Genomic DNA, 14,970 nt, shown 5'->3' on the forward strand with positions numbered 1-14,970 from the left:
CCCTGCCTCCTGGGGACACCAAGGTCATCAGCATTTTGGGCATGGTGACCGTGGAGAACCACATGTCAATGAAGGACAGGTTGGTCAGGAAGTAGTACATGGGGGTGTGGAGGTGGGAATCCACCTTGATCACCAGCAAGATGAGGAGGTTCCCCACCACAGTGAGTACATAAATCACCAAGAAGATTCCCAAGAGGGGGATGTCCAGTGCTGGTGCATGGGGAAGCCCCATGAGAAAGAACGTTGTGACGAGGCTCACGTTTGTCATTTTCCACGAGTTTCATGTGTCTCTCTCTGTGGGAATAGAGAGAGCACCCAGTAGTTAATTGAAAACTGAACACCATTTTCATGTGGCAACTGCATCATTCATGGTAGATAATTCTAGAGTTAAACTCAATTTTGCTTGTTATGAAACTTATTTGGTAAAGATGATAGAATGATTTCATCATCTTCTTCTTTGTTCCTCTCTCTCTCTTTCTCTCTCTCTCATGCCCACACAGAAACACATGCATGCACAAATAGAGGAACACCCAGATATATGTAGGAGAAAGTCCTAGAAATCCATTGTATTAATAAATCTCTAGTTATATATCATAAATGACCACAGACTTAGCAGCATAAAACAATGCAAATTTCCATTCTTACAGTGTTTGAGTCAGGTGAGCTGGGTGTTTGGCTTAAGGTTGATATCAAGACATCAGCTCAGTCTGGAATCTCATCTGAGGCTTGGGTTTCTCTTCCAAGCCTATGGAGATTGTTGGCAAAATTCAGTTCCTTGCAGGACTGAGGTGTCCGTCTTTCTTGGTGGCTGTTAGCAGGGATCATCCCTCTCAGCTTTAGAGCCCACCCTCAGGTCCTAACCACCTCTGATAACATGGCAACTTACTTTTTTAAAGCCAATAGGAGAATCTGTCTCCAGTTCGCTGTGACAAAGTTGATGTAACCGAATGCATCAAAGGAGATATCCCATCACAGTCACAAGTCTCACCCACACTCAAGGGGAGGCGATTCAGCAAGGAGTGTACACCAGGGGGGCAGCAATCGGGGCGGGGGGTGCTTTTGGAATCCTATTCTCTCTCCAGAGTTTATGGGGTGACTTAAAGAACCAAGAATTTAATTACTGATAGGGCTGCACACCAAAAGTCCTCAGTACCTGAATAATTCTCTGGGGTCCTCATATGTAACTTGGTAGTAGTAATACCAGCTAGAACTAACTACTAAATAAGGTAATAGTTGTGAAGTCCATAGTAAAGTGTCTGACAGTTGAGAACTTCACAAGAAATGATAATGAATCATACAAAATTGTTATCTTGTGATACAGAATTGCCTATCTATCTATCTATCTATCTATCTATCTATCTATCTATCATCTATCTACCATCTATCTAACTATCTATCCACAGAGAGGGGGAATGGGTGGAGGAATAAATTCTCTTTGTGTTGTAGAGACTTCTCAGTTTCAAAGCTAGATCTTTGAGGAAGGTTTCATCGCTGGTATTGGGACTGGTGTCTCACTACAACCACCACCTGCTTATAATGGGAGTCCCCTCAGAGAAGGTGAGAATCTCACCTCTATGATATGAGACCAATTATCTCCCATATCATTCAGAATACCAGCCTTGTACACTGCTGTCTCCATGCTTCTCTTACACTAGACTTACATATGTAAGCTTACATAATGGATTTTATGAGGCTCTAAGAACATAAAAGTCATACCTGTTCTCCCAAACAGAATCCACTGGCAGTTTTCTAACATATATCCTTCTATCCTAAATATCTAGATATTTAGGCTAATTTGGCTTTGTTAGAGATAATATCCCTCCCTCCATCTTCCACTCATACTCATAAATTCAGACAATGCCCTTATAAGAGAAGACATCTCCCTCAAGTGTATGGCTCTTATTTAAGACCTACTACCTGAGACAGGAAGAACAGAACCAACATTAGAGGAAAGGATGTCACCAGCTTGATGTCAAGAAAAGTTGGGCTTCTGTACAATGAAAAGTGAGACAGAATTGAAGTTTTTTATTTAATCCAAATTAGTCTTGAGTTCATGATCGTTATTAATTATTCTTTGAGGGAAGACTATTGAAACCGGCTCCACAATATGGGAGAAGCCAGGATCTCTGTTCTCAGCAAAGCTTAGACAAAATGTATCCTGTGTCCAGACAATGTGGCTTAAGCTACATCTAAGCTGTAATTTTCATGGGTAAAGGGGAGTGGGAGGTTCAGGCTTCAAGGTATGGAATGAATAAGCCATGGGCATGAAGGCACAGCATAGGAACTACAGTCGATGGTATTGTCACAGTGTTGTATAGTGACGGATGGTAGATGCACTTGCGGTGAGAGGGGCATAAAGTACAGAGAAGTTGAGTCACTATGTTGTACACTGGAACTAATGTAACATTGTGTGTCAATTATACAAACAAATATACAAAAAAATTTTAAGGTATATTTTTCAAAGGGAGAATAACAGAGACAGAATTATCGTAATCACCTGTATGGATATCAGAATTAAAAAAATAGTACAAATGTATCTGAAATTTCTACTTTACCAGCAGGATCTCATACCCAGGATATCTTCATATTCAGATTAGGTGAAATATGAACCTTTTCATCAGGGGAATTGCAAAGTAGCCTGAGATTTAAGGCAGGACTATTGATTAGAGGTGTCAATGTTTGACTTGTTTGCCCATGCTGCAGCAATTTGGTCCCTATTTGTAGGCCTTTAATTAATAATTGTGTGTGTGTGTGTGTGTGTGTGCAGAGAGAGACAGAGAGACAGAGAGAAAGAGAGAGAGGAGACAGACCGACAGAGATGGGAGACGGAGAGAGACAGAGAGACATAGAGATAGTGAAAACATGAGACTGGATAATCCAATGTAGAAGGATGGCTAACAATGCCCAAGCATCTTATCTCTCAGTGGAAGTTCAAGAGGGAGAGCAGGAAGACTAAGAGAAATCTACCATTTTAAGAACTCACCTTACAGTATATGATTCATTTCAGTATAAAACTCATCTGTTTTTTTTCTTCAAATTTTTCACTATCTATGTTGAGGCAGTAGTTTGCAAGTTATTACTAAAAAAACAGTGATTCTTTGGTGAGAGTGGTTCATTTCTATCCAAGGACCCAACTATTTGAAGTTCAGGGAATGGAAACATGGCTCTATGGGTAGGAAATTAACTTGATTTAGTGTCTCAGGGAATAGATTCCTCTTGGGTCTATAGGTTCCTTGATGAGCAGAAAAACAAGAAGAAACTAATGAAAGGTTTTTAATAATCATACATATATTTCCCACTGTGTTTGCTTTTTAAACCCTCCTGAGAGGAGTTCATGTCTTTCTGAAACTAGTATTTATACCTAAGAGGAAGAAAGGAGGACCCAGTTACCCTTTTCCCGCAATAGTGATGCACATAAACACACAACTGCTGTCTCTCAACTTAAAATTGTCCAGGATTCAGAAACGGTCACCACCTGTCCCCACTCTCCATCTCAATGCAACTCTCTTCCACCATCTTTTTAAGCTGTGTTTAAAACATCTAAATTTCCAAACTTTTTTTATTGTTTAGAGTTTCTTTGCTGAAGGAAATACCTAAGTATACATAATTATTTCCCAGCTGTATACATAATAGATTGCAATGCTGTCATAACTTTTATGCTCTTATAAGCATGTGTAAACACTTAATATATTTAAGTAGTTCTTGATTTGTAAACAAGCTTTTCATGAACTGTATTGATTTCTTTGTTTTGAGGTAATAGTCTTCTCATTGGTTTGTCAGGAATTTTACAAATTAAGATAATTAATTCAAGTTATTAATATTAATATTGCTGGCTTGGATGAAAGAGAAAATTCATCCCGCATAGTGTTGGTACAAATCTGTATAGTTACAGTGCCTTCTTTAGGAAAGCAATATGACAGGAGTTATTGAATTTAAGATTATGTACACTCTTAATTCCAGTAATTCTGCTCCAGGAATCTATTTGTGATTATAAAAGCACCAGGATATACTGTCTTCATTCAAACATGTGTGTTGATACATGGTTTCTAGTGGAAAAACAACTGAACCAAGTGAAAAACGCTAGAAAGAATAAATCCTGGTGTTGTTACATCATGAAATCTTAAGCAGCTGCTGAAAAATTGAATTACAACCACACCAGTTAACTCTGGGGGGCTTTCATGGGATATTTTCAATGGGGGAGGGAACATGATGCACAGAAATATGGTTAACATTGTCTCATTTGTGTAAAGCAAATCAACACAAACTGTATATTACAGGGACATAGAGAAAGGAGTAGAAGATATAAATGAGGTTATTAATCTGGAGTTGAGAAGTGGTGGTGTGAAAAATAAACAAAAATTTTATAAAGATGAGAATAATAATATAACATATATTATATAGTCTCATTACATTATTGTATTTATAACAACCAGAATATGAAAGAATTGGATCTTGCTCTACTGACCTGTAGGGATGTCAACATTATAATTTTAAGTAAAAAAACAAGCTAAACAAAAATTTATATATCAGTTGAAACACATTCTCCCCTCACAAAGGCACTCATGTAACCAACACTTAGAAAGCCAAAGAATCAAAGTTGGAAAAGGAACAGGAACAAGAAACTGGAAAGCCAGGCAGAATTATTGTAAAATCCTGCTAATGAATATGTGGTCATGTCCACTGATGTCTCCAAGGAGGGCTCCAGTCCACAACAGCTTACCACCACCCCAGGCATGAATCCTTTAACACACTGCAGGATGCTGTCACCCTGCCTTTCAAATCTCTGTGTTGTTAATCCTGTCATGGCCATCCTCTGAATCATCCTCTCTTACATGTGCCTTTTGTTGCCCTTGTTTCTGACCCAAAGTCTAAGTTGATATATCTTATTGGTCAAGTCTAGATCCCATGTCCATGTTCCACATTTGCTGGAGGGAATGGGAAAGCATCTGGTATTGTTTCTACAGCAAAATGCAGCCCCACTTACAGGAAGAGGGTTTAAATGATACACAGCCAAAATATATGAACAAATAAGTATGCCAGTAAAGATCCATGACTGTCCACCGCATTGACCACACACCATCTGTCTACATCCTTCCCTGCCTACTTACACACACACAATGTCAGCACCTACCACAGCACGACTGTATTCCTCGTGTCACTCCCTTCACACAGGGAGCCATTCTGATACATCACCATTTATTCCATCCAGATCCAAATCTATCATTGCTTCTGAGGCAAGTCTAACTCAACATCATGTGCCCTATGGACAAAACAGTAAAATTACCATGAATGCATCTTAGATATAATAATGGACTGAATAGGGGGGAGGAAAATAAAACATGGAAACACACACATATGAAAGTGATGTGGAAATACACCTAGAAAATACAAGACTTATTCTGTAACTGGTTATGAGGGAATAGCTAACATTAAGGACTTCTGTCTTCTTCAACACATTTGTCTTATCAGGACACTCAGCATGTCAGTGTTGCCAATGGGGTGAATCACACCATTGTTTCTGCAAGACAAAACCATGTTTTGGATCTTGCCAATACATGCTTCAGTCATTTATGATTCATTCTTATGTCTGGATGTAGTCATATGCAGGGCTTCCCATGGAATTCCCTAGATTCACTGTCTGGGTAAGGAAGAGGGCAGAGTAGAAATATTACTGCCTTATGTGTTAGTGCAAATATTTTTCAGCAGGGGATAAAAGCCAGTAATTCTACAGTTTTGTGTCATATGACAGGCCAGATATTTTTCATCACGTAGGGCGCCAAGAAAATGAAACCTTGGAGAGCCCTCCCCCCATGTGGAAATAGGACACTAGGGGACGTCGTGTCCTTCGTCCTATGTCAGTATGTCACATAGATCCTTGGAATTACTTATTTGGTACTTCAGGAGTAAAATGAAATAAAAGAAACTTGAGCACAGTACAAGCTGACATTGCTGAACATTATCAAATTGGACCAGATTTTGTGGACTAGCCTAACTCACCACAAGGCAACTAGATGACCGGAAATGTCACTCAGGTGGCAGTTTGTTTCCATAGGTTTTACTCCCATGATGCAGTACACATAGGAATTTGCAGGACATCTGGGTTATCTTCTATTTCCCACGCACCAGCTCCTATTAGCATGATGTCACCAGTATTGTTAACCAGCATAATATCCTGTGTGTTTGTGAGTGAACAAGTCACTACAATGAAATTGTTACACAAAAATCATGATCCAAAACTACACCTGTTACATATGTGATAAAAAATTAGCTTTCAGTAAATCTATACAAAGTGTAGGGAAGGATTTCTCTTTAAAAGACACAAAAATAATTAAATAGAAATTCTCAATTTTGACGTGGTTGAATTATCAAAAGACATTATAAAGACAGAGAACAGCTAAGTTACACTTTGAGTATATTTACTACACATAAACTAAGTGGGAAACAAAAAGTACCAGTAGTTGTATTATGGAAAAATATATAAATCAAGAAATAAAGGAAACAAATAAATATAATAGGTAAAAGCATATGGGCTTTTCAGAGAAATGGGAAAAGAAGAAAGGTTGAAAAAGCAAAGAAACCATGCTCAACTTCCTTAGTAATCAGGGAAATGCATATTAACACTACAATAACATATAATTTCACACTTTCAAGATTGGAAAAAAATCAACTCTGAACATAATATATACTAGCAAGAATGTGGACCCCACAAGCTCTCTTAGCTCCTAGTTAATGTGAATATTGGTGTGGACTCGAGATCTCCAACACAGGTACAGATCTGCACTCTGTGTGGTCCAGCAGACCCTCTCCAGGGACCTACCTAGATTTTGTACATGTGTGCTTCCTACCATATATAAACATATCCTTAGCAGCTCTGCTTACATGTAGCAAAAAAAACGTGCACAACTCAAGAGTTTTTGGAAAGAGAACAATGTGAAAGGAGAGAGAGAAGAAAAATGTATTTTATTCATAAAACAGATACCACAGAGGTAAAAAAAAAAAAAAAAAAGGTGAATTAACCACAGCCATGAAAATCAGTGAGTCTCAAAAACATAACTTTTAGGTAAGAATACTGCTGTATGATTCCATTTATATGAAATACAAAATAGAAATGAACATATATTTGGTAAACTGACAAAAGAAAGTCAAGGGAAAAGGTACTAGAAATTCAGGACAGTTATTATCTCTCATGGGGAGAGCAGAGGATGCCATGGAAGAAAAGGACAAAGATGCTACAGTGGTTCTTGTAGCATTTTATTCCGAAATTGGATCATGGTTACATGTATTGTGTTTTATTATTATTTATATACATGTGTGTGTGTGTATTTTGTATATGGAAATATTTTATGTACACCAGTTTGTATTTGGAAACTGTTCCAAATGCGATGTCTCTATGAGATGGAGGTGCCGCTGTGCTGATTGGCTGTGTAGGTATATTCTAGCAAGACCACGTCTAGATCTGGAGCTGTGAGATTGGTCGCCATTTCATTACGCTTGCACTATGCAGTCCAAGCCACTGTGCAGTCCAAGCATCAGTCAACCAATCAGTAAGAAAACGGTGTAAGGCTACTGTCATCTGACCAAGCTAGCACGATGCCTGCAGAACTTCTGGAAGGCTCATAGTGATAATTTATCCAAATGTTTAAGGGCAGTCTTTTCTCCTTGGTCAGATTCTTTTGGAATTCATTTTCACCTGACTGAAACTAATGCGGGGAAGGGGGTGGTGGCCTGGGAGGGAGAAAGGGCATTTGAGGTGTGAGACTGAGGAAAACTTCCTTCCTCTTAGAAGGAGAGGCTTTTAGATCTCCAAGCAAGGCAAGAACAGCCTCACCAGATGGAGCAGGAGGGATTTTTCTGGGTAGGGAGATTCAGTGTGGGATTGGGGAGTCAGGTACTGCCCCATCCAAATCCTGCCACCATACCCACTCCATTTTTCTCAGAACTCTGTCCTTTCTCATTTCCTAATTTTACATGAGAGCACTAGCAAACTAGGACGTTCATCTGATATTATAGTTAATAATCCACAGTCAAAGTGTGTGGGGTTTGGTTTTTGTTTTTTACTGTTTCATCCCATTCTCCACAACAAAATAAGATATTATTTTATCATCGTAATAGAAGGCCACTGGGCTTCAGTATCTTCTTTATTTAAACATATGAAGATTGGAGGTTCTCAGATCCTCCCTGTAAGTTGTTACTTACATTGAAATTGTCACCCCCTCCTGGAAGACCTTCCATGGCCCCATCAATAAGGAAAATCAAATGGGAAGCAAAGGGAGCTGTAGGGCAGAAAAACAGCCACTCAGGCTTCCTAATATAGATAAAAGGGCTTTCCTGACATTCCAAGGCCAAGGATCCACATCAGAATTTGGAACCAAAGCCCCAGTTTGTAATCAAGTGTTCCTTTGCCTGGTTTCTTTCTAAGTAAATATTTATTCCCATCAGAGATACCAGAGAACTTACAAGCTCCCTGTGACAGGGGAAGATGAGGTGTTTGGAGTCTTAACTTCCCTACATCTTCCTCTCTATATGTAGAATTCTCTCTCAGCAGAACCCTAAATCTCACTTTAAATCTGTATCATGAGGAAGTATAGAAAAACTAGGAATTCATGTCCTTATAATAGGAAAATGTACTAATAAACTGATGTTGACTTTTTATAATTTCTTAAGTGGAGAATGGCTCATTCAAAATATTGACCAAGTGCATAGCTGGGTCTCACAACGTGTTACATAAAAATTGTACACTAAAAATGGTTCAAGGTAAATAATTGACACATGCTAGAAAACAAAATGTTTTCAACAGATATTTATTGATCTATATTTTTCCAGCATTATTCCAGAATTACACGTTCCTCTATTCTCATACATGGGGGATTTCTTATCATATATTGATATAGACTTATAGATTTTATCCAATACCTAAGCAGTAGAATCTTTCACCTTGAAAAAGTCCTATTCTCTTTAGAATGCAGTTTTTTTTTCAAGTTTAAAATGGGGGTGTGCTCTAGATTCTTTCTCTAAAGTGCCTTCTAGCTCTAAGTGTGTTTGACTTTTTTTTTTTTAAAGTAGGCTCCACACCCAATGTGGGGCTTGAACTCACAAACCCAAGATCCAGAGTCACACGTTCTGCAGGCTAAGCCAGCCAGGTGCCCCCAAGTGTGTTTGATTTTTAAGGGATTGTCAAAATTACATACTCCATCTAGTTTAGTCTCTAATTTGCCTATTGGATGATCAAGATATTTCTGCCTGAAACAGTGTTGCTTGTCCTAGGAATTTACTCTTTCAAGCTGAGTGAAATTCAAAGGACACTTTTAGGTAATTAACATATGGCATTCATGTAGCATCTTTGGCTTTAAAGTTCTTTCAAATTCCCTCCCCACACTTTTATGTGATAAACAGATAAGGCAACATTATCTCCAATTTACAGGTGAGAAATAGGAGGCGTGATCCTTCCTGACTCCTGATCAGGTCCTGCTCTCAGCAGGATCCTATGCTTCAGGGACACCACTAGCAACTAAGCAGACTTCCTGGAAGAGCCCTGGCTCACATTTTGCTGTTAACAAAGCCCCACTGCACCTTATTTCGTGCAAGTTAATTCCCCTGAAGGGGGAAGCAGAAGTGATGTCAGCGTTGGCCCCCACCCCATGGGGACTACAGGAAGGAAGAAGCTGCTTGCCAGAAAGTGAGACCCAGAGCTCAAAGCCCAGGGACATCGCTGCCAACCCTTTGAACAAAGCTACAAAGAGGAGGGATGCGCCCAGAGAAGTGTACAAAAAGATCACAGGGATGAAGTCAAGCTGGGGCGTCTCAGAGAGCCCAGGGAACCTCTCAAGAAGGGGCTCAACCAGCTCAAGAAGGGGCTTCCACAAGAAACAGCACAAAGCAAGGAGCTGAAGCAAGCAGCAGGCCATGGCCTCATGGCAGAGTCACAGCCAGGTAGAAGCCGTAAGCAGAGAAGACTCCAGAAGGCAGGCAGAGGTGGAGTGATGGAAATTCTTCTGAGACACATACTTATTAGAAGTATGTGAGAGGTGTTGGGAACAGAGAGCACAGCTAAGATCTCCTAACAGCCTGTGCTTTACAAATACACGGTGCGAGGGGAGGACTTTTATGCTCTGCTCACTGGATTGCCTCAGTTTTCTGACCCAGATGAGTTTCAGGGTCTAGCTTAAGCCTAGTTCAGCTCATCCAGGGTTTGAAATGGCCAGAGAACGCTAGTATATGGGTACTAACGTCCTTTTCCCCAGGACTGCGCCTGGAGACTCCTTCTTTTCCCATCACATAGATGAGTCTATCGATTGTTGATAATATCATGTGATCCTGACTAAATTGTATACACCATGTAACTGGAGCAGTTTTAGTTTCTAATGGGGGAAAGAGAGAATATTTTGGTTTTCCCAGGGGAGAAATTATTATTTCTATGTACAGAGAAGAAATTGTAAAAATGAATGAAGATGGAGATGGCAGGACAGTGGGGAGACAAGAGAAAAAGTACAGAACAAAAGGGAATTGGGGCTCGCAGGAAAATTGATCTTGTATGTGTAAGAACTAAATTTAAAATGTGAATTGATATGGATGTGGGAGAAATTGCGATTTCTTTTTTTGGGTGGGAATCTACACCACCTCCTCTTCTCTCTCTCTCTGTCTTTTGTGTGTGTGTGTGTGTGTGTGTGTGTGTGTGTGTGTGTGTTTTTAACAGAGGAGAAACTGAGACTAAGGATATTAAGAGATTTGTTCAAAATAATGTAACTAGTAAGTAGTGATAGTCGGTATTGGAATTCTTATGATTTCAGGAGCTACATTAAGACCTAAGTGATATTATCCTGGATTCCGTGTCTAGATAACAGGGACATCCAGACAGAGGAGAATGAATTTATTCAATAGGATTTAAGAATTTTTCAATTTTTCAGTGCAAGGGGAGCCTGGGTGGCACAGTCAGTTAACATCCAACTCTTGGTTTCGGCTCAGGTCGTGATCTCAGGGTCGTGGGATCAAGCCTGGTGTGGGGCTCTGGGCTCAGCGTGGAGTCTGCCTGGGTCTCTCTCTCCTTCTGCCCCTCCCTTCCACTCTCTCTCTTTCTCTTTCTAAAATAAATAAACATACCTTAAAAAAAAATAGAATCTTCCAGTGCAAGATATGTCACAAATACAGGATGAGAAGAAAATGAGACAAAGTCCCTTTGGAGCTCACAGTCTAATGGGGGAAATCAGACGCTCAGAAGGGTGAATTGCAGCATGCTTCGGGAGCCCAGGGAAACATGAAGGACTGTGGAGGCTACAGAGACCGAGTGACCGTTTGGGGGAAAGGGAGAAAAGGCTTTCCTTAGTAGATCACACATGAATGAGATCTTGAAAGATGAGTAGAAAATTTTCAGGCATCAGCAGAACAAGTCCCTTCTAGATTAAAGGGACTGATGTCAAAGGAAACAGGAAAGAATGTCTGGCCATAGCACAAATTTGTGGGATGGAGCACAGAGAGGGGAGGCTGGGGAAATAAGTCCACACCATATTACAAAGCTCCTTGTTCTCTAGGCCATGCCAGTAATTTTACACCTTGCCCTTGGGTGCTCTGGTGCCAATAAGGTTGGTAAGCAAGGAAGAGTCTGGGAAATCTCTAAGAATTTTCTCTGAAATTCTGTCAGAATAGATTCTATAGCTCTATGGTGAGGGATTATTTAGTTTCTATGTGGTTTAGACCTTCCCGAGGGTGACCACCTGTCTCCGTTTGCCCTGGACGCTCCTAGGTTTAACAAGGGAAGTCTCATGACCAGGAAACTGCTCAATCCCCAGAAAGCTGGCACAAGGGCGATGACTGAATTTGCCTAATAATGAGGACCACACCACATAGCTGGTGGGAAATAACAGCTGATGTTGACTGAGTGCTGCTATGGACCAGGTGATTTTATTTAATCCTTACAACAATCCCATGAAATGGGCACAATGATTGTCCCCACTAATACAATTCAGCAAGGAAAGGGGAAATGGCTTTTCCAAGTTTACCAACAAGTATAAGTGGAAAAGCTGGGATTATTAATTCTGGTCTGACCTCTGAGGCCATGCTCTTAAGACACATGTTTCCTTAGTGAATGGACAGATGGATGGATGGGTGGATGGATGGATGGATGGATGGATTGACAGATAGACTGCACTTATCCAGAAGCAGAGAGAAAAGATGACAACAGGTGCCTTGTGGATGAGATTTTGTATTGCTTCATTATCTTGAAAAATTTAAAATGGCATGTGTATTTTTGAGATGCAGTTGATGAAGATGGTTATTTCTACCTACAACTTCATTCAATGTGTGGCCCAAGTAATGCATGCTTAAAAATCTATGCTGATTTTTATTGGGCACATCTACATTAGGAAATATAATTTCAACTCTCATGTTGTTAAATAAATAAGCTGTTACTTATGTCTCTGATATTATGCCATAGATCAGAGATCAAAGTGGAGGAAAACAGTGGGATAGCCATTTCTTCATGGATTGATTTAGGCTTTATATGACTGTACTTCTTCCCGACATGAAGAGCTCTATGTATGGTCTTTCCTTCAGTCTCCTGAATTACATATACATAATCTGTCACAGAACCTTGGACAAAACAATCGCTCCCCGGAACCAAGCAGAACTCCAAAAATCAAGGGTTGGGCAGGTGGGTGGGGGTGAGGGGTGGTTGGGTGTGGGGATGACAGAATGATTAAGAACAAGAGCTGGAGCACGATCCGTCTCTTCCTGAGACCCTTTTGTGTCCATGCTCGGGAATGACACAGAATATGTGTTCCATGCCTACAGAATTTAATGGGCCTTGAGCTTTCCCTTCCGCTACTTCTTCTGGCAGATGTGAACAGCAAGGAAATGCACAGTGGAAACCAGACTGCTGTGTCTCACTTCATTTTGGTGGGCCTGCACCACCCACCACAGCTGGCGGTGCCACTCTTCCTGGCTTTCCTAGTCATCTATGCCCTCACCGTCTCTGGCAATGGGCTCATCATCCTCACCGTCTTGGTGGACACCCAGCTCCACCGCCCCATGTACTGGTTCCTGTGTCACCTCTCCTTCTTGGACATGACCATCTCCTCTGTCATTGTCCCCAAGATGCTGGCTGGCTTTCTCTTGGATAGCAGGGTTATCTCCTTCGGAGGCTGTGTAATCCAACTTTTTTCTTTCCATTTCCTGGGCTGTACTGAATGCTTCCTCTACACGCTCATGGCTTATGATCGTTTCCTGGCCATTTGCAAGCCTTTACATTATGCCACCATTATGACCCGCAATGTCTGTAACTTCCTGGCTTTTGGCACCTGGCTGGGAGGCACCGTCCACTCACTCTTCCAAACAAGCTTCATATTCCGGCTGCCTTTCTGTGGTCCAAACCGGGTAGACTACTTCTTCTGTGACATTCCTGCCATGCTGCGTCTAGCCTGTGCTGACACCACCATCAATGAGCTGGTCACTTTTGTGGACATTGGGTTCCTGGCCCTCACCTGCTTTATGCTTATCCTCACTTCCTATGGGTATATAGTGGCCGCCATCCTGCGAATGCAGTCCATCGATGGGCGTCACAACGCCTTCTCCACCTGTGCCGCCCACCTGACCGTTGTCATTGTTTACTATGTGCCCTGCACCTTCATTTACCTTCGTCCTGGTTCTCAGGAACCCCTGGATGGTGTGGTTGCTGTCTTCTACACGGTCATCACTCCCTTGCTCAACCCCATCATCTACACACTCCGTAACAAAGAGATGAAGACAGCATTATGGAGGCTGGCAGGTCGCAGAGATGTGCAGCCTCACTGACTCATGCGTCGCAGACGTGCAGAAGACACTAAGACTTAGGACACCAGATGGGACACTGATAACTGGGGAGATTTAAGGCAGAAAGGAAAGAAGGATCCATGCAGAGAGTAGAAGACTCCTAGGTACACAGATGGAAACTCTGGAATTCTTCCTGCTTTCAAATAGGATTTTTTTCATATTTCTTCCTTCAAATCCAGTGGGAATCAGGCAAAGCAACTCAACAAGGATGGAAGCTTGCAGAAAAGATCCAAGATAAGTAAAAATCCACATGAAAAGTCTGATCCTCTATGGGCATCAATCTACATGTTTAGTATTGCTTCTAATCCTTGAGCTGATTCCCATATTGCTTTTTCCATGTTACAAATAACCTTCATGCAAAACATGAGGTTTGACCTTGACATCAATTATGTGAGGCAGGTTTTATTATTCCCATGTAGCTGTGGGAAACTGAAGTCAAGGGAGAGCGTGGCCCTTCCATACTTCCTGCTCTCAGCCTTTTACTTTGACAAAATTGGTTGATAGACTTGAATTTGAGGAGGCAATTCCCCCACACTGTGAGGGAGCTGTTCATATGCACTACATCACTACCTCACTAGTTCTAGCCTTCTCAGGTTGCACAGGGCTCCACTTTGGTAAAACTGAGGGAGGTATGTCAAGGATAAGCTTTCTTGCTCACAAACATAGACTAGATCCCCTGGTGGTTCCATGGAGATCAGCAAAGCAGATCATGTGAGGTGGTGGGAGAATGTATGTGCTACCACATTCTGGCATTTTCCCACAACTGTTGAGTATGAATGAGGAGCAGGATGGGTTGGGGCATAGACCTGGTGGCAAGATGATGACCCGAAGCCTGTCCTGTTGGTTTTCCTTGTAAGAATGTGGCCAGTAGCTCTTGGAGGTCCTTCACTCCTAGGTTTTGGGATACGGGGTGCTAGAGATGCTTTTGTTGTTTCAAATGTACATGGGTAAGGACAACCTAAGAATGTTCACTCTATTCTCCAAGATCAATTCCATTTGTTAAATAAAATGATGATAATGAATAAGAACTACTTTCGAACTAATTTCTCTGGACCAACACTTTCAAAGATGAAATGTGTATGATCAAGGCTTTTCTTGCTCTCTGTTATAACAGCCTTACACATCTAAATATGCATGAAGAGGCAAGCCAACTCGACTCAACAGAAATGT

General features: G+C 41.1%; 1 protein-coding gene across 1 annotated transcript; it reads left to right on the top strand.

The window, feature by feature from the left end:
* The first annotated feature begins 12,659 nt into the window (after positions 1-12,659).
* Positions 12,660-13,782, top strand: OR10G6 (olfactory receptor family 10 subfamily G member 6). The gene has a single exon (XM_006746478.2). It carries the CDS (start codon positions 12,790-12,792, stop codon positions 13,780-13,782), a length of 993 nt encoding a protein of 330 aa, XP_006746541.2. The 5' UTR covers positions 12,660-12,789.
* Positions 13,783-14,970: the final 1,188 nt, after the last annotated feature.

The sequence above is a fragment of the Leptonychotes weddellii genome, chromosome 11 (assembly GCF_054177405.1).
Source record: "Leptonychotes weddellii isolate Sample4059 chromosome 11, ASM5417740v2, whole genome shotgun sequence".
NCBI classification, from domain to species: Eukaryota; Metazoa; Chordata; class Mammalia; order Carnivora; family Phocidae; genus Leptonychotes; species Leptonychotes weddellii.